Source organism: Cricetulus griseus, chromosome 2 (genome assembly GCF_003668045.3).
Source record: "Cricetulus griseus strain 17A/GY chromosome 2, alternate assembly CriGri-PICRH-1.0, whole genome shotgun sequence".
Classification (NCBI taxonomy): Eukaryota; Metazoa; Chordata; class Mammalia; order Rodentia; family Cricetidae; genus Cricetulus; species Cricetulus griseus.
In genome coordinates, this window is record NC_048595.1 from 64,098,286 (window position 1) to 64,119,754 (window position 21,469).

Here is a 21,469-nt window from a genome sequence, read left to right on the forward strand (position 1 = left end):
GAATGGCAGGCATATCTTGGTGGTGACCAACAATTCTCTTATTGAACTTAAGTCCATTCAACAAGAGAGAAATTATGCCTGGTACTTGAAACCTAGCCAGCAATCCAGGGATAGTGAAGTCATGATCTTGCAAAAGAACCTACAACTTTGCTAAACCAGCATCAGCCTAACTAACTCTAGACAGTTATCCCTATACCTGTAGATAAGTGTAGTCCTCACCCCTCATCAAGGAAACTTCTCTTTGCAGCAGACAGAGACCACTTTAGAAAACCACAACTGACCAAAGTGCACAGTTGTGGAGCTCACTCCCAGTGGCTACATCTACAACACAACTCCTGCAGCTAAGGCTCAGAGATCATTGCACAGTGGGAGCGGGAGATTGTAAGAGTCAGGGGAACAGAAACTTTGCTGTGAGATCCAGTCTCTCAGAAATGTCAGAGAAACTACACCTGTAAAGTCTCACCAACATGGCTGCTTAAGCATGAGCTGAACACGGATATGAGTGGTCATGTTAATGTACTTGCGGAAAGGCTATGAGGCCTCAACCCTAGACAAAAAACTATGGGAAACTAAGGAATGCTAAGAGAAATAGTCTGCCCTACGGAAGAGCACACAAACTGGTTAGCCAAAAGATCATCTCTGAAAATACACATGCAAGGAACACTATACAAGCTGAACAGATTATATGCACACATATATTAAAGAAAAAGAGACCAGGAATTGGAAAGAGAGCAAGGTGGAAGATAAGGGTTGGGGTGCAGAAAAGGAATGGGGGAAATGATGTGATTATATTATAATCTCAAGGAATAAAAATATATAACTAAAATAAAATAAAAAAGACTATGGTTCTGGTTGGCTAGGGCTGAAGAATAAGCTGTGATTAGTAAGAAATCAGAGCCACTGCTGTGAAACCTTTGCTTTGCTGGGACAATTGATGCCGAGTAACTGGACTGAGAAATTAGCAGTGATTAACACAAGACCAGGAACACCGAGGTGAAATCTTCTGGGTGTGTTTTTTTAGAGTCAGCACACAGAGGCTGTGGTCAGCACACAGAGGCTGTGGTCTGCACACAGAGGCTGTGGTCCTTCTCTTAGGGTCAGCACACAGAGGCTGTTGCAGTGAGATATCCACCCCGCCCGCACCTGTAGCACCGAATGGGCATAGTCACAGGTGCAGAGTGTGATGGAGAGTGGTTTTAGGTCTGGGGTTGGGGCACAGGTGGCTCTCTCTTTATTCTGGTTGAGTCACAGAGAGCAGCTTCTGTGGATCCTTGGAAACCGAACTTGCAGCAGTCATCTCTTTCTTGTGTAAGTGCCTTCTCCTGAATAAAATTATATTAACCTATATTAAGCCTAGTGCAGTGAATGTTGATCCACGTGTCTATAGGCTGTGGTCCTTCACTTGGGATCAACACACACAGGTTGTGGTCCAAAAGGGTCCAAGGTTGTACCATGTTCTGGCAGCTGAGCTTGGTAATGTGTAATGGTTCACAGATGGCTGGTTTTGAAGGCATGAAGGGGTCATAGAGAGCAGCTGAGGTTTGGCAGCTGAGAGGGTAGAAGAGGCCTTTAGTAAAGGTACGGCCTCAGTTGCATGCAGTAGATGCCCCAAGACTAAAGGGGTCATGGGGAGAAACTGATGCTTGGCACCAAGTAGCAGCATCAGAGTCCCTGAGAGAGTCCAAGAGAAGTTATTGGTGAAGGTACAGGCCAGTTGCAGTGGAAATCCCAGAATTCTGGAGATAACTATATGATGACCACCAAGACAACAGTAGCTGTGTAGTGGAGCCAACCTGAGACTGAGGCAAGCGGTTGGGTGCTACAATCAGCACAGTTGGAAAAATGGAGCCCACTGGATCCCAGAGGATCATGAGTGGGTCCCAGATGTCAAGCACTCAACGTTAATGCTGTTGAGTTCTGGTTTTGCTTTGTTTAGATTGTGACCACACCCTGTGTCTTCCCTCTCTAAGAATGCAGGTAACTCATTTCTATTTCACAGGAACCTGCAGTTAAGGCTTTGGAGTATCACAGAGATTTGAGAGGCCTTTGAGAAGCTGTGGGTAGTTTAGAAAGGCTTTGTACTTCTGAGAATGTGGATGTTTTAAAGTGTTTGGATCTTTAAAGACTGTAAAAGGTATTAATATTAATATGAGAACTTGAGGATGAACAGAAGAGGAAAGATTATTGTTTAACAGTTATGTGTCTGTGTGTCAAGTTGACAAGGTGACAATTGTCCTGGTCAGGTTTTTGTCAATTTGAAGTGTTAGGGTCATTTGAGAATCATGAACGTCAACTAAGAAAGTTGAAGTAGCCTGTGGGCTTTTTCTTGACGGATGATTGGTGTGAGTGGAGTAGGTAGTCCTGAGCTGTCCTGAAAAAGCAGACTGAGGCAAGGAATGAGGAGCCAGGCCATAAACAACACTCCTCCATGGATGCTGCTTCAGTTCCTGCCTCCAGCTTCCTTCCCTGACTTCTTTGCATGATGAACTGGGATCAAGATATATAAACCCTCTCCTCCCCAAATCGCTTTTGGTCATGGTCTTTATCACAGCAATATAAACCCTAATTAAGACATAGCTGAAGAAGTGAGAAATGAGAAGCTGCTTCCATGGGAATGGGTCAGTTTATCAAGATACATCTGGAAGTCTCTTGTTCACTGTTCCTACAATTAACAAAATAGTACATTAAATCAAACCAGGGGAATTGAAATGGTAGCATTCTTTATTTGAGTGGGTGGCTTAAGATTGTTTATTTTTTTTCTGTGTTGTCCTGACTTGGAGCATGCTCTGTAGAACAGGCTAGCCTTGAACTCACAAAGAACCACCTGCTTCTGCCTTCTGAGTGCTGGTATTAAAGGTGTGTGTCACTACCAACCAGCTAGTTAGCTTTTTCATTACAACAAAATGTAATTATTTTAATGATGGAAAATCTTTTATATACCAAGAAAAAGAAGTTGAGAGTATATTGCCACTAGAACTGTACAATCAACAATGACAATGGAATCTTTCCAACTGTGATGAAAGGACTTTAGTCAATAACTAAAATTCACCAGAAAAAAATAAAAAAAGAAAAGACTTTGCAGAACTGAATGAAAATGAAAACACAACATACCCAAACTTATGGGACACAATGAAGGCAGTTTTAAGAGGCAGTTTCATAGCACTAAGTACTTATATTTTTTTAAAAAATGGAGTGATGTTATACTGTTAACACAACAGCACACCTAAAAGCTCTAAAACAAAAAGAAGAAATAACACCCCAAAGGAGTAGACAACAAGAAATAAACTCAAGGCTAAAATCAATAAAATAGAAAGAAACAAACAAAAAATACAAAGAACAAATGGAAAAAAGTGTTGGTTCTTTGAGAAAATTAGTAAGATTGACAAACTGTTATCCAAGTTAACTAACAGATGGAGAGAGAAGATCCAAAGTAACAAAATTAGAGATAAAGGGGGGCATCAACAGATACTAAGGAAATCCAGAGAGCCATAAGGACATACTTTAAAAACCTGTAGTGCACCAAATAGGAAAATCTAAAACAAATGGATAATTTTCTCAGTAGATACCACCTACTAAAATTAAATCAAGACCAGACAAGCAAGTTAAACAGACCAATAATCCTTAGTGAAACAGAAACACTAATTAAGTCTCCCAACCAAAAAGAAGAGCAGGGCCTCTTGATGGTTTTAGCTCAGAATTCTACCAAATTTTCAAAGAAAAGTTAGTTCCAACATTCCTCAAATTATCACACAAAATTGAAACAAAAGAAACATAGCCCAATTATGAAGCCTCAGTTACCCCAATATCTAAGCCACGTAAATACTCAACAAAAAAAGATTTATAGATCAATTTCCCTCATGAACATATGTGCAAAAAAATCTTAATAAAATAATTGCAAAGAGAATCCAAGAACACATCGAAAAAATCATCCACCATGATCAAGTAGGCATCATCGCAGAGATGGAGGGAGAGCTCCACATATTAATATCAGTCAATGTAATTCACCATATAAACAAACTGAAAGAAAAAACCACAAGATCATCTCACTAGATGCTAGAAAAGCTTTTCACAAAAGCCAACACACATTCATGATAAAAGTCTTGGAGAGAGCATGGATAAAAGGGACATACCTAAAAATAATAAAGGCAATTTAGAGCAAGCCTATAGCCAACAACAAATTAAATGGAAAGAAACTCAAAACAATTCCACTAAAATCAGGAAAAAGAAAATGCTGTCCACTCTTTATATATCTATTCAATATAGTTCTTGAAGATCTAGCTAGAACAATAAGACAACTGAAGAAGATCAAAGGGATACAAGAGGAAAGGAATAAGTTAAAATATCATTACTTGCAAAAAAATAAAATAAAATATCATTATTTGCATATAATACAATAGTATACATAAACAATCCCAAAAACTATACCAGGAAACTCCTACAGCTGATCAACATTTTCAGCAAAGTAGCAAATGAACTCACAAAAATCAGTAGCCTTCCTATATACAAAGGACAAATAGACTGAGAAAGAAATCAGGGAAACAACATCTTTCATAATAGTCTAAAAAATATATAACATCTTGGGGTAACTTTAACCAAGCAACTGAAAGACTTTTATGATAAAAACTTCAAGTCTTTGAAGAAAGAAATTGAAGATGGTACCAGAAGATATGAAGATTCCCCCCATGCTCATGGATGAAAGGATTAATATAGTAAAATGGCCATCCTACCGAAAGCAATCTACAGATTCACTGCAAACCCCCCCCCCAAAATCCAACACAATTCTTCACAGATCTTGAAAGGACAATTCTCAGCTTCATATGTAAACACAAAAAGAAAACTGGGATAGTTAAAACAATCTTGAATAATAGAAGAACTGCTGGTGGTATCACCATCTCCAACCCAGAACTGTATTACAGTACTATAGTAATAAAAACAGTATGGTGTTGGCACAAAAATAGACATTATCAATAGAATCAAACTGAAGACCCAGACATAAATCCACATACCTATGGACACCTTATTTTTGGCAAAGAGGCCAGAAATATACACTAAGTAAAAAAGGCAGCACCTTCAATAAATGGTACTGGTCAAACTGGATGACTGAATGTAGAATCCAAATAGGTCCATATTTATCACCCTGCACAAAACTCAAGCCCAAGTGGATCAAAGACTCCAACATAAAACTAGATACACTGAATTTGATAGAAGAGAAAGTGGACAACAGTCTTGAGCTCATTGGCACATGAAAAGACTTTCTAAACAGAACACTGTTAGGACGGGCCCTAAGATCAACAATTAATAAATGGGACCTCATCAAAACAAAAGGTTTCTATAAAGCAAAGGATATTGTCATTTGGACAAAGCAGATTCTTGCAGAATGGGAAAAGATTTTATCAACTGCCCATCCAATAGAGGACTAGTATCCAAAATATATAAAGAAATGAAAAAACTGAATATCAAGAAAACAAACAACCCATTTAAAAAATGAGGTATGGATCTAAACAGAGAATTCTCAAAAAAAAAAAAAAAGGAAACTCAAATGACTAAGAAACACTTAAATATTCAGCATCTTTAGCCATAAGAGAAATACAAATTAAAACTACTTTGAGGTTTAATCTTACACCTGTCAGAATGGCTGAGGTCAATAAAACAAAAGACAGCTCATGCTGGCAAGGATGTGGAGTAGCACTTACTCATTGCCAGTAAGACTGCAAACTTGTACAGCCACTATGGAAATCAGTGTGGTAGTTCCTCAGAAAGATGGGAATCGATTTACCTCAAGATACAGCTATACTAATCTTGTGCTTATACCCAAAGGACACTTCATCCCACCAGAGACACTTGCTGTTCTATTCATAATAGCCAGAAATTGGGAACAATGAAAATGTCCCTCAATAGAGCAATGGATAAACAAAATGTGGTACATTTACACAATGGAATATTACTCAGACACCTGTCAGTAGCTAAAATCATTAACACAAGTGACAGCTCATGCTGGCAAAGACATGGAATAAGGGGGACAGTCATCTATTGCTCGTAGGAATGCAAACTTGTACAGCCACTATGGAAGTCAATATAGCAGTTCCTCAGAAAGTTGGGAATTGAGCGACCTCAAGATCCAGCTATACCACTCTTGTGCTTATATCCAAAGGACACTCAATCCCACCATAAGGACACTTGATCAACCATATTCATCGCTGCTCTATTCATAATAGCCAGGAACTGGAAACACCTAAGAATAGATAAAGGAAATGTGGTATATTTATACAATGGAGTACTACTACTCAGCTGTTAAAAAGGAGACATCATTAAATTTGCAGGCAAATGGATGGAAATAGAAAAAAATCATCCTGAGTGAGGTAACCCAGGGCCCCCAAAATAAATATCGTATGTATTTGCTTATATGTGGACATTAAGTAAGTGATAACCAAGCTACAATCTGTAGACCCAGAGAGGTTAGGTATAGTGGATCACCCTAGGAGGCAGAAATAGAATAGATTTTTATGGGTGGACTGGAGGTGGGTGGGGCAGGAACAGAGCATCAGGTGGGGCAGGGGAAGGGAGTAGGGTTGAGGAGGAGAATGCAGGGAGATACAGCTGGAATTGAGGAGCATTGAGGGATTATACGGAAACCTAGTGCAGTGGAAACGTCTTAAAATACATTAAGGTGATCCTAATGAGGTCTCCTAATAATGAGGGATACAGAGTCTCTTTGTCACCAAACAAGGTTTCCAGTGGCATGACTGGCTTACATTCAATTGAGTTGTTGGCCAAGGGGTTCTATGGAAATCCCCAAACAACCCAGGCTGTTGCTGAGTCAATGGATTGCTCTCCACAGATTGATAGTGGGGGTCGCATCGATGAAGACAACACCCACACAACTCACTGAACATTGAGAAGTCAATGGAGTCTTCACCCCTACATTCTTGTGTTTTTATTGTGGGATAGTACTGTGTAAGCTACCAAAGAAAAATGTTAACACCAGTCCAGTCACAAATCCTTTTTCTTATAGTCTGTCCGGCCTGCAAGATGATAGGGCAACAGTGGCACAGAACTTGTAGGAGTAGCCAGCTAATGTCTAGCTAAATTTAAACTAATTTGGCTTAAGGCCCACTCCATGAGATGAAAACCATACCCAACACTGATGGGGGGATGTCCTTCTGTATATATGTTTCTCTTATTGGTTGATGAATAAAACACTGATTGGCCAGTAGACAGACAAGAAGTATAGGTGTGGGCTACTAGGGCAAGGAGAATTGTGGGGAGAGGAAGGCAGAGAGAAGCCACCAGAGAGACACCATGTAGCCACTGAAAGAGTAACATGCTGAAGCATTCTCCAGTAAGCCAAAACCACATGGAGATACACAGTTTAATAGAAATGGGTTAATAATTAACAAAGAGCTAGCCAGTAAGAAGCCTAAGCCATCAGCCAAACAGTTTATAATAAATACAAGTCTCCGTGTGTTTATTTGGGGCTAAACACCTGTGGGACCAGGTGGGACAGAATCTTCATCTGTCCAACACTGTTTGGGTAACCAAAAAACAGACACTAGACAGCCCAGAGACCTAGAATAAAACCAAACACTACTGGTCTAAAAAAAAAAAAAAAAAAGACAAGTATCAATAAAATGACCCCTAATGGCAATTCTGCTATACTCAAAGATCAGTACCTTATTCAGTCAGTCATCATCAGAGATGTTTTTCCAGCAGCAGATGAGAACAGATGCAGAGACCCACAAACAGATAGACATTATGTGGAGAGAGATTCTAAGTGAGATGTCTCCATCAAATCTCTCCCCCTCAGAGTTCAGGCAGCACCGAAGATGAGGAGGTGAAAAGAATCTAAGAGCTAGAAGGGACTGAGGACACAAAGAGAACAAGGCCTGTAGAAGCACAGATTAAGATACACGGGACTTGATTAAATATAGGCTAATTTTATTCAGGGAGAAGTCACTTACATGAGAGACTGATGACCCGCAAGTTCCAGCTCCAAGGATCCACACCCAGGCTGCTCTCCGTGACCCAACCAGAACCAAGAGAGAGCGAGCCTGTCCTGGACCCCAGACCAAATATCACATGCTCACCTACAGATGGGCGTGGTCAGCGCCACAGGTACAGCTGGGTGGATCTCTCACTACAAAGGCCCTCTGAATCAATCAAGCAGGGCTCATATGAGCTCACAGAGACTGAAGCAACAAGCTTGGGACCTACATGCATCTCTACCAGATCCTCCGAGTATATATTATAGCTTTCAGCTTAGCATTTTTAAAGGACTCCTGAGTATATGAATGAGTGGATCTCTTGATTCTTGTGCCTACTCTTAGGGCTCTTTTTCTTCTTTTGGCTTGCCTTATCCTGACTCAATGTGATGGTTTTTGCTTTATCTTATTATGCTTTTTTTTGTTATGCTTAGTTGTAATCTCTTAGAAGCCTGCACTTTTCTAATGAGATACAGAAAGAATGGAATTGGATCTGGAGGAGAGGGGAGATAGGGAAGAACTGGGAGGTATAGAGGGAGGGAAAAACTAATGAGACTAATGACTACTTTTTATGCCATCCTAGAGCCCTCATCCAGTGGCTGATGGAAGCAGAGGCAGACACCCACAGATATACACTGAACTGAACTCTGGAACTTAGTTGCAGAGAGGGAGAATGAAGATCAAAGGGGTTGGAACCAGGCTGGTGAAACCCACAGAAACAGCTGCCCTGTACAAGGGGGAGCACATGGACCTCAGACTGCTGTCTGGGAGGCCAGTACAGGACGGATCCAGACCCCTGAACATGGATGTCAATTAGGAGGCCTCTGCACTCTAGGGGACCCCTGGTAGTGGATTAGTATTTTTCCCTGGTGTAAGAAGGGACTTTGAGAGCCCATCCCACATGTAGGGATGCACTCTCGGCCTGGACACATGGGAGAGGGCCTAGGCCCAGCCCAGGATGATATGGTGGACTTTGGGGAACCCCCGTCGAGGGCCCTACCCTGCCTGGGGAGTGGAGGGTGGATGGGGAAGAGGGAAGGCTCTGGGGAGGGTTGGGATTGACATGTGAAGCAAGCTTGTTCCTAATTTGAACTAATAAAAAAATTTACAAAATAAATAAAAGTAAAAGAAATAGAGTAATACAAATAATAACAAAGCCACATAAAGATGGAAAATACAAAAAGAATAAAAAAATGAAATTAAAATTTAAAAAAGAAAGAAAGAAAATTCACAGATAAATAGTTGGAACTAGAAAAACTCATGCTGAGTGATGTAACCCAGATCTGGAAAGACAAATATGGTATGTTTTCACTTATATGTGGGTATTAGTGTGGGTATTAGTTATTAGGTCAATGATAAAGAAGCTACCATATACAGAACCACAGAGTTTAGGTATAGAGTAAGGGACTAAGGTGAGACAGATCTCCCTAGAATGGGGAACAGAATAAATAGGGATGGATGGATAGATGGATGGATGGATGGATGGATGGATGGATGGGACGGACGGACGGATGGATGGACGGACGGACAGCAGAAGAGGGACTGGAACAGGAGGATCATGTGGGGAGTGAGAGGCATATAGGAACTCACAGAGACTGAGGTAGCATGCACAGGGCCTGCAAGAGTCTGCACCAGATGGGGTCCTGAAGCTGAAAGGAGAAGTGGACACAAGACCTATTCCCTAACCCAGAAGCAATCTCCAGCTGACAACCACTTGCAGTGAAAATTCAGTTTTCTCCAAGGGAGTGTCACTGGGGAAACAAACTACCCTTAACTAGGGTAAGTCACATGCCCAGCAGTAGATGATCAACAAAAAGTGAGCTCAATGGCATCTTTGGAGGATCCATGCTTCATGCTGTCATGCAAGGGCTTTTTCTTTAAAAAAAAAATCTTTATTTTTTTTCATTTTTATTTTGGTTTCTTATGGGATTTCCAAGTGTGAAAACAACTGGGTTTCTGCATCTTTATTTGGTTTTTTGTGCCTTTTCTCTGGTTCTTTTCCATCTGTTTGTTTGTTTTGTCCTATTCTGAAGTATTTGGTTTTGGTTTATCTTATTTTTTTTTTATCCCTTAGAAGTCTGTTCTGTTTTCTGATGAGAGACAGAGAGTGGGTGGATCTGGATGAGAGGAAGGTGTGGAAGAACTGGGAGGAGTGGGAGAGGAAACTGTAATCAGGATATATCATGTGAGAAAAAATCTATGCTCAGTAGAAGAAAAAATACAAGGTAATTACACTGATTACAATAGGAAGGGACACTAGAAGAATTATCAAAATAGATACTTTTTGAGGAAAAAAAGTCAAAAAGTCCTCCCTTTTTACAGTATGTATGTATGTATGAGAGGGAAAGGCAAATAGCAGGTATCCTTCCATATCTAATTATATTAAACATAAATTTAATAAATTCTCTAACTGAAAATGGGCTGAATCGATTTAAAAATCATGATTAATTTCTATAGCAGACTCACCTTAGAATAAAAACACACAAATACTTTACAAGCAAAAATATAAGTTGTTTCCAAGTCCTGACTATTGTAAATAGAGAAGTAATGGACACAGATAAGCAAGTATCTCTGTGGTAAGAAATATCTCTGAGCTCTTAACAGAGAAGCTTCTTGCAGTAGATAGGAATCAACACAGACTCCCAAACTGATCAAGGTACAGAGAATAAGAGGTTGTTGAGTGTTCAGTCCTAAATGGGATGTCTACATCACAACCCTTCCTTCAAGGCTCACAGAATCATTCAGAAGAAGGGAAAGAAAGATTGTAAAGAGCCAGAGATGTGGATGACAAGAAATGGTATTGTCCAGACACAACAGGGCAGATGCACATATGAACTCACAGCAGTTATAACAGCATGTTTAAGATCTGTATAAGCTCAAGCCAGACAAAACTTCAGCATGGGGTAGGGGAGGTAGGCCCAAAGTCCCAGCCCTACCTCAGAAGCTATTTGCATTTGGTAACTGCTGGTAGAAACAGGCTGAGTTTTCTTTAAAGGTAAGACCCTAAAAGGTAGATCACTATCCAGGAGAGGCCCCAACCCCAAGAGTATCTGGTTAACACAGATGTGACTCAACATGGGGGGGGAGGGAGGTTTGGTTGACTAGGGGAGTAGGGCATAGTTGTGGCACTGGAGAACGAATCAAAATATATTGTATGAAACTCTCAAAGAATTAGAAAAAAGGCACTGGAAATAGAGATTGCCCAAATAATATAGGCTATTGTCATTTCTCCTAACTGCCTCCTAGAACTTAAAGGGTAAGACCAGATTGCTGAAGACAGTGCACACTTGGGACACAGGACTTGGAAGAATAAAGCTGTAACTAGTTTGGAAGCCTGCTCCCTAAGGACTAGCTCTCATAATACCAGAAGAAGCTATGTAAGATGTCAATGCAGAAAAGCAACCAACAGTCCTACACAGCCTACAAACTACAATGACCAGCAAGGCAGGATATCCCCAATGTTGCAACAGTGGCAAATATATTTTGGGGTTAACCAACAGTCATCTAATTGGATTTAAGGCACACTCAACAGAATGTAATCTATGCCTAGTACTGTAAATCTAGGCAGCTTTGCTGGTAAGGTCATAGTCTCAAGAGGAAAACCAACTACTGTCATTTTCCAAAGCCAGTATAACTTTTAACTGTGTTCTAAATATTTGTACCTGTAGAGAAGTATAGTTCTGACCCCTCATCAAAGAAGCTTCTTTCTGCAGCTGACACCATTACAGAAAGCCACATTGGTCCAAATTCAGAGAACAACTGACCATTCCTAAGGCTCAGGAAACATCGTGGAAGAGAAAACAGAAAGACTGTAGGAACCAGAGAACCAGAGAATGGCTGTGAAGTAGTGCCCTCTACCTATGGCAGGTAAGTTATACTCATGAAAGCTAGAAAGTATAGCTGTCTAAACAAGACTTACACAATGACAACACCAATAGACAGGCCAACATGGATGGGGGAACCCTCACAAACTCTTGTCCCCAAATGAAGAGCTATGGCAATTAATGGCTGCTAAGAGAAGGAGAATCAGTGTTCTCTAGGGACAAACTCCCTGAGTTATCCAAATCCAGCCAGTCAGCCCTAAATACATACATATGCATACGATCAACACCAAATGAACTTACCAGGTTATACTTATATATGCAAGTACATGCTTGCAATAATAACTAAAGAAGAGGTCATTAATTTGAGAGGGAGTGTGGGGAACATGGGAGGAGCTATAGAGGAAAAAAGAGAGATGAAAATGATATAAATACAGTACTCCTATGAAAATCTCAAAAAAATTACATTAAAAAAACTGAAAATAAACCAGGCATCGGTGGCACATGTTTTTAATCCCAGGATTTGTGAGGCAGATGCAGGCAGATCTCTGTGAGTTCAAGGCCAGTCTGGTCCACAAAACAAGTCCCAGGACAGCCAGAGCTGTTTGTTACATAGAGAAACCCTGTCTTTAAAAACAAAACAAAACTGAAAATATACTTTTAAAGTAACAATATGTTTTTGAAATATATGCAAGGAGTAACCAAAAGAAAGATTAAGCAGCTATACTAATACTAAATAAAACAGACTTCAAAACAAAGTTTGCTACAAGAGACAAAGATGATACACAATGATGAGAACATTAATTCATCAAGATGTCACAATTCCCAGATATGCAAATCACCCCAAAATCAAAGAGGCAAAACTGTCAAAATTGAAAGCAGAAAGGATTCAACAATATTTGGAGACTTCAACATCACATTTTCATTAATGATCAGAATAACTATACAGAAAAGTTGAATGATATTATAAAGTACAGACATCACAGAAAAAGAGAGAGAGGGGGGAGAGAAGGAGAGAGAGAGAATATACTAATAATAGTAGAATACATTCTCTAAATGTACACTTAAGGCTCACCAAAATGGGCCACATTCTATACTAAGAACTAAATCAGAACTCACCAGCAAAAAGATACCTGGAAAATTCACATGTTTAGCAATTATTTAACATGAACAGCATCTTAGTTTGCTTTCTGTTGCTGTGATAAAACATCATAACCAAAAGTAACTTGAGAAGAAAAGGGTTTATTTGGCTGACACATTCTGATTATACTGCATTATGGAAAGAAGTCGGAGTAGGAACTCAAGGCTTGGAAGCAGGAACTGAAGCAGAGGCAGTGGATGCTGTTTACTGGCTTGCTCACCTACCTTTCTTTTTTTTTTAATCAATATTTTATGAATTTCATATCATGGACCCCAATCCTCCTCATCTACCCATCCCTCCTTATCTGCCCTCTGCCCTTGCAACCTCCCATCCAAAAGAAAACAAAACATAAAAATGCAAAAAACAAAAATCAAGCTCACTGTGGAAGCTATGGCATGTCACCGTGTGTCACCCAGTCTACCCTTTTGCCCAGCTTTGCTTGCAAATGTTCATTGCAATAAGTCATTGGTCTGGTTTGAGGCCTCTGGCTTCTGCTATACTATCAATACTGGAGCCACACCAGGACTTCTCTTGGATATCCTGTTGTTGCCTTGTGTCAAAGCCTTTCAGATTTATAAGGCTCCATTTATTAATTGTTGGTCTTAGTGCCTGTGTTATTGGTGTCCTCTTCAGATAGTCCTTTCCTATGCCAATGGGTTCAATACTGTTTCCTACTTTCTCTTCCATCAAGTCTTGGGATCTATACAGAAGAAGCAGAAAGATTATAAGAGCCAGAGGTGGTGGATAACTCCAAGGAAACTGTGTTTTCCAGATACAGCAGGGCTGACTCATGTGGTAGAACAGAATATTTGTTTAACTATGCAACCTTGCCTGTCTAATAAAAAGCTGAATGGCCAATAATAGCCAGGCACAAGAGGGTTGGTTGGGCTGGTGGGCAGAGAGAAAAGGGGAGCCATCCAGCCAGACACAGAAGAGGCAAGAAAGCAGGATGGACAGTGTATAGATGAGATAAATGAGCTTTGGGACAGCATATAGATTAATAGAAATTGGTAAATTTAAGTTTAAAAAACAAAAAAGCTATCTAGAAACAAGCCTAAGCTAAGGCTGGGTATTCATAATTAATTATAAGTCTCCACAACATGATTTAGGGGCTAGTGGACCAAGAAAGCCTGCTACAGATGCACATTTGAACTCACAGAGACTGTGACAGCATGCCCAGGACCTGCACAATTTCAAGACATATAAAATCCCAGCATGAAGAATGGAAGTAGGTACAAAGTCATACCCATAGCCAAGATGCTATCTGCAGTTTATATCCCTAAAAGAAGGAAACATCAGTTTTCTCCAGTGGAGTAACACTAGGTACACTTCAAGGCAGGGTTCATCCTTAGGAGTAGTTGACCAACACAAAATTGGCTCCATGTTTTTATATGCTTTTTTGGTTGGTTGGTTGGTTGGTTTGGTAGAGTTTATTTCTTTTTTTTGGGGGGGGGGTTCGAGACAGGGTTTCTCTGTGTAGCTTTGGAGCCTATCCTGGCACTCACTCTGGAGACCAGGCTGGCCTCAAACTCACAGAGATCTGCCTGCCTCTGCCTCCCGAGTGCTGGGATTAAAGGCGTGCACCACCAATGCCCTGCTAGTGTTTATTTCTTTTTGGTTGTGATTATTGTTGTTTGTTTGAGGGAGGGAAAGAAGATGAAACTGGATGGTAGAAAAGGGGGAAAATCTGGGAGGAGTTAACAGAGGGGAGAGAATATGGTGAAAATATATTGGATGAAATTTTTAAATAAAAAAGTGAAAAAGCTTATCAACAGCAATACAATTAACTGAGTAAAAAAAAAAAAAGATAGACTACAGAATGAGATAAAATCTCTGCCAGCTATACATCTGGCAACAGTTTAGTATACAGAATATACAAAGAACTCAACTCGGAACACAAAATAGCAAAAGAAGAAATAAACTAACCAGTAAGTAGGCAAGTGAGTTGAACTGACAGTTCTCACCAGAAATACAAAAGAACAATAAATACATGGGGAAATATGTTCAACATCTTTGACAATGAAAACAGAAATCAGGATTAAACTGAGATTCCATTATCACTCCAGTGAAAATGCCTATCAACAAGACAAATGTTACATACTGAAAAGAGTGAGGGGGAGTGAAAGGAATAAGCTACTTATTTTTGTTTGTTTGTTTTTTGTTTTGTTTTTTGTTTTTTTGCAGATTTTTTATTTTAATTAAAAACAAGATTGTTTTACATGACAATCCCAGTTCCCTCTCCCTCCCCTCCTCCCTAACCACCCCTCCAACTAAAACCCTACCTATCACATATCCTTTCTAGGAATGCGCTACTTATATTGCTGGTAGGAATGTAAGTTAGTCCAAGCACTATGGAGATGTGCTATATCAATATAATGGAACAATATTCTCCCACAAAAAGAAACAAACCATTAATGGCTGAACCATGCCCCAAATGGCTGAAATTTGAACAAATTATGTTAAATGAAAAAATCCAGACAATGAAGGCCAAATATTGTATGGTTGTATTTATTTCAACTATCCAGAATAGAAAAATCCAAAGAGGTAGAAAATAAACAAATGTTTATTGGAAGTAGATGAAGGATTTGCAAGAAATAATTGCTTAGTAAACATAGCATTTAATTCATGGTGATTTAACTGTTATATGATTAGCTAATATGGGCATTGTACAATAGTGTGAATGTAATTAAATTACCAGACTGTGCATTGTAAGAGTTATGTGTTATGATGATTTGTGTGTGTGTGTGTGTGTGTGTGTGTGTGTGTGTGTGTGTGTGTTAGATTCCATAAAGCTGAAGTTATGGGTGGTTGTGAGCTGCCTGATGTGATCACTAAGACCCAAACACAGGTCCTCTCTGCAAGAGCAGCAAGGGATCTTAAACTCTAAACCCATCTCTCTAGCACCTGAACACTGTGCATTTTAAATAGTTAAAATTATTAACTTTTTGCAGAAGAAAAGCTCAATAGATATAGATTTTCCAAAATATAAAGCCAGCTAGGAATTCAACTCAATAGAGAAATAAATGTATCTTAAAATGTACATCCTGAAACACTGTAATGACTCCTTGTTTTTCTTTTTCTTAACCCCTAAACCTGAAATTGATCCCCTAAGAATATCAATAGAATATTAACTTCTGACCTCCATCATAAACTCACATCACCAGACATAGGAACACATGCCTATAATCTCAGCAACTGGGAGATTGAGGCAGGAGAACACTGAACTTGAGTCCAACCTGTACTACAAAGGAAGACCCTATTTTAAAAGAAGCTCAATAAATACATGGTTTTTAATTTTATCATTTTAATTATATGCTTGCATGTGGCTTTGTGCACATGAGTGTCCATGCCTTCAAGGTCCAGAAGTATCAGAATCCCCTAGAGCTGTAGGTACAGGCAGTAACAAACCATCTGACGTGGGTGCTGGAAATCAAACTCAGGTCTTCTGAAAGAGCTTTTGCTAACTGCTGAGCCATCTCTCCAACCTAACAAATACATGTTTTTAAATAACCAAAATTATTCTTTGGAAAAAAATAGTTATCCCTGGCATAAGTCTGGCTCTAAGATGAGACATTGGCCTACTCAAGACATAAAAATACAAGGATGACAATTCCCCATCACAGAGTGATGAAGTGTTTATATATAACTTAAATTACCTTCCCATTTTTTGTATTATTTCTGTTGTTGCTGCTAGGTACTGAACTCAAGCTTCATGCATGCTAATTGCACAGTCTACCAAAGAGTCTACCTGCCATATGTTTTAATCCTCTCTAGGGTATATATACCTAAAATAAAATGAACATGCTATAGAAATTGCACTATAGTGTATCTGTACTGTTTGAGAACAACAGCAAAAGTCTCCACATGTTTAGCACAGATGTAATTCTTTTCCAAGATCTATGAAGGAGTAGCTAGGGAACTAGTACTGTTAGTAAAGTGTTTGCTATACAAGCACAGCACAATGAGTCCAGATCGCCACACCTACACGGAAAGCTAAGGTCAGTGGTACACACATAAAAATAACAAGGGGGATTACAGATCAGCCAGATCCCTGGTGTAGACAGCCCGGTCCCAGTACCCTTCAGTCCCAAATAAACACACAGAGACTTATATGAATTATAAACTGTTTGGCCATTCGCTCAGGGTTGGCTAGCTCTCTCTTAATTATTAACCTATTTCTATTAAACTATGTAATGCCACGAAGCTGTGGGTTACCCATAATGTCCCAGCATGTTACTCCTTCAGCACCTACATGGCTTGTCCCCAGAAACTATCTATATTTCTCTTCCAATCATTCTCCTAGTCTGGTAGCCCTGCCTATACTTCCTGCTTGGCTACATCCTGTCTGTCCATTGGCAGAAACAGCTTTATTCATCAACCAATAAAAGAAATATATATTCACAGCCTATAGAAGGACCTCTCCAATCACCCTGACATTCACTGGCCAGCCAGGCTACCTGAATCAGTGAGTTCCAGACTGGGTGAGAGACCCTGTTCCAAAGAATAAGGAGGACAGAGACTGAGTAAAATACCCAATAGCAACCTCTGGCCTCCATATACATGCACATACACACACACAGAGAGAGAGAGAGAGAGAGAGAGAGAGAGAGAGAGAGAGAGAGAGAGAGAGAGAGAGAGAGAGAGAGAGAATCTAGAGAGAGAATCTGTGCTTAGTTAAAACTACAGGTGCAAAACTGTTGAGTATCAAGAACCAACTGTGTATATGCTTCTCCCTCTTTTCTTTTAAATTAAAAACTGTGTTATTAGTGTACCTGTAAATATACATACGTATATATGTGTATGTTTTCATGGTAAGGGCAGTAGTGATGGTGGTGGTCAGAGGACAACTTCTGGGTCTCAGTTCCTTCCACCCAGGTTTTGGAGATAAGCCCAGGTTATCAGACTTGAGCAGCAGGTGAGTCTACCCTCTCAGCCAACTAGCTGGCCCCACATGTGCTTTTAAATAAAAGTGATTAATTTTTCTTATTAAATTCCAGCATCAGTTCCAAGTGGGATTAAAAATATTAGCTAGACAATTGCTTTATATAATATAAGTTTTAGATTCTGAAAAGTTTGGAGTGTGTCAAGCTTAGGAATTAGCAAATATCACTAAAGTATTTTAAAATGCAGAAATATGTACATGAAACAAAAAAATCTTTACTAGAAGTACTATTTAAATTCATTTCATCAATTTACAGTTAGTTTTATTCTATAATAACTAATATTGTTAAGCCATGTGTTAAAAGCAGTAAATATAGCTATACCACACAGTCTCCAAAAGCAGCAGAAAAATACCCACATAGCATGCTTTGGGCTAAGGACAGGTAAGGCTACCTCCCTGAGAGCTTCAAGACCCTCTTATCCCCCAATCATTTTCATCCAGATTTCACAAAAAAAAAAAAGATAACTATCCCTAATTACCAATAGCCTTTCCTAAATTTTTTCTTCAAGCTTGAAAAGTAACTGATAAGTTATAGGCCACCACATTCATTGCCAAAGCCATAAATGAAAATAGTTATCCACTACATCTGAAATAGGAGGAGGCAGACCAGTGCTCCAGGCATCTTCCTTTTGTATGACAAAAAAATAAAAAATAAAACCTGAAGAACTGTGTGACTATAGTTGTTCTGTTACCTTTAGTCTTGTTATATTCAAATAGATAATTGCCATTTTCATAAGGACAGAGCCTAATATTTGCACTTCACATTGACAATGGCTTTTCCCTGACATCCACATTGGACAAGCTAGCCTCTACCTAACATTTCTCTTCCACCTGGAGAGCTGAACAATTAGATTTCAAAGTCAATGTTAACTATATAAAGGGTATGCTATATACATGAATTTTTCATCCTAAGACACAGCAGATACAAGTAATGTTGAAGACACACATTGCTGAAAATCTAAATTTCATATCTGAAGCACATACACACTTGGTTTGAGTTTTAAACTATACTACAGGCTAAACTTTCTGGAGAAGGAAAGAGTTTAAGGAATCCTAAATGAAAATAGAACTCAGAGTACTAGACTTTTCCAGAAGGTTTTTAGTGACTTAAAAATGCCATTTTCAGCCAGGCGTTGGTGGTGTACGCCCTTAATCCCAGCACTCAGGAGGCAGAGGCAGGCGGATCTCTGTGAGTTCGAGGCCAGCCTGGTCTACAAGAGCTAGTTCCAGGACAGGTTCCAAAGCTACAGAGAAACCCTATCTCAAAAACTAAAAAACAACAACAACAAAAAGTAATCAGTTTTGAAAATAAGATGTTAAATAGATTTGTCATTTTATATGTTTATATAAGTAAGAAATTTCCATTTGAATAACTTTATTAGCTAGCTAAGGTACAGAAGTATTGCCAAAATATATCCTCTCTCCACACAACATATATGGTTGTTTGATAGCAGTCCAATATTTTGTCAGGTGAGAATTGTGGTAACACATGGACCACTCAGTAAATACCAAAATTTAGACCAGTTTGGAGAAACAGTAATTTTCACAGTTTTACCAAGTACCTAAAATGAATTCTAGAAAACAAAAGACAATATAGTTCCATAAGCATTTCCAAATTGTGTTTTCGATAATTTATTTTGAAAGATGGTCAAAAATAATTAAACTACTTTACAGTTAATAAAAATAATGACCAGAATAATCATAGCACAAATTGAATAGCACAAATTTTTTTTAAATTGTAATACCTTATGAAGCATGTTTTCTACTGTTCTCATGTGATTAGCAACACATTCTTTGTCTCTAGAAAAAAGAAAGAAAAGATTAAATGTGAGTATAACCCAATTCTTCTTATATTTGTTTACATTTTAGTCACTATTACTAGCTGTCTTTGATCTCCCTTTAAAAGCATAAAATTTGATACTGGGGCTGTGGCCTGGTGAGGAAAGTGGGAAATGTGACAGGAGCCAGATCCCCGGCACACAATGGGAAGCCATGAGAGCCAGCCTATGTATGATCCCAGTCCTCACAAGGTACATGGATTGCCAGGGCAAGGTGGCCAGCATGGTTAGAGGACACTGGTGAGCTCCAGGCTCAGTGAGAGACCTTGTTTCAACAAATAGAGTGGAGAGTAATCACAAAAGAAACTCAGTGTTAACCTATGGCTGTCATATGCACAGCACACACACACACACACACACACACACACACACACACACACACACACACACCAAACACATGTGAAAAAAAGTATAAAATGTAACCAAAGCCACTGATATATTTACACTTAACGCTTATGATCCCTTAGACTACTTGTCCTAAACTGGAGGAAAGAGACCATAAGAGAATGGAAAAAATAAGGAAACCACAATTATATTATTCATTATTCACAATTTAAAATTTTCTGAAAGAATAAGGCATTCTTTAAATCATATTGGTAGCAAAATACTGTAAGTGGTGATGCTGTGTAAAAAACTACTGCATATCTTCATAGTTCTTTCATGGCACCATAATTAAATTAAACCCTCTTTGGCACAGTAACACTTGTGCAGTTAGAAGTTCATTTCTTTTTTTTTTTTTTTTTTTTTTTGGTTTTTCAAGACAGGGTTTCTCTATCTAACTTTGGAGCCTATCCTGGCACTTACTCTGGAGACAGGGCTGGCCTGGAACTCACAGAGATCTGCCTGCCTCTGCCTCCTGAGTGCTGGGATTAAAGGAGTGCACCACCAACGCCCGGCAGAAGTTCGTTTCTTAGCCTGTGTATTTAATTTAGCTTTCATAATGAAATAAAAACTCTGATTGAAAATGCTAAAGACTAGATTTTAATAGTAACATATGAATGGAATTGTAAATAATATGGTGACACCCCATTTTTTTTAACTAGTCTCCTCTAGTTGTACAAGATCCCAGTCCCATAGAAACCAGCCATAAACACCTGAGTCCTGAGTTAAGTGCAGCACTGTAAAAACACAACAGAAATGCGGAGGTTCTACAACCCTGTTTTCAGGCATCTAAGAACCTCAGATAAAGAAAATGGCAACAAGTCTGAGTTAGTCAAACATATTTTTAGAAATAAATTATATACTTTTAATACGGAGATGAATGTTATATAGCTGTACAATTTAAAAAATAACTATTGGTGGTTATTCAATCGAGCTAGTATTTATACTTTGGAATTCATGACTTAGTTAAGTGATGTCATCGACCCAGAAGCAATAGTTACTGCTGCTCTAGGTCCACAGATACCTACTCCATGATTTACAGGCTCTACCCTGCAATTTATAGAGTATATTTACAATTCACAGTTTCTATCTAGCAGGAGTCTGTCTCAAAAACTTTCATGCGCTTTCATGAATTAAAAATTCCAAACACAGCGAATCACTTGTTTCTTTAATTCTTTTCATTATGCTGTTGAACAATAGCCTGGCTTAAGGTAGTCCATAAACCTTGTTATAGGGAACAAATTAAAAGCTCAAGAAAACTGTTGAACTTCAAAATGGATGTATGACCATTTGTTACATGGTAAAAGGAAAAACATTCTCTACATTCACATTGAGATGGTACTTTCTATTAAATATACTATAGCATA

At 39.0% G+C, this 21,469-nt stretch overlaps 1 protein-coding gene across 1 annotated transcript in view; it reads right to left on the bottom strand.

The window, feature by feature from the left end:
- LOC100756343 (coiled-coil domain-containing protein 171) overlaps positions 1 to 21,469 on the bottom strand; it is a 332,880-nt gene that overhangs the window by 92,091 nt on the left and 219,320 nt on the right. The window contains exon 23 of the mRNA XM_035439823.1: positions 19,629 to 19,683. Within this exon, the coding sequence (XP_035295714.1) occupies positions 19,629 to 19,683 (55 nt within the window). The remainder of the gene's footprint in view (positions 1 to 19,628; positions 19,684 to 21,469) is intronic.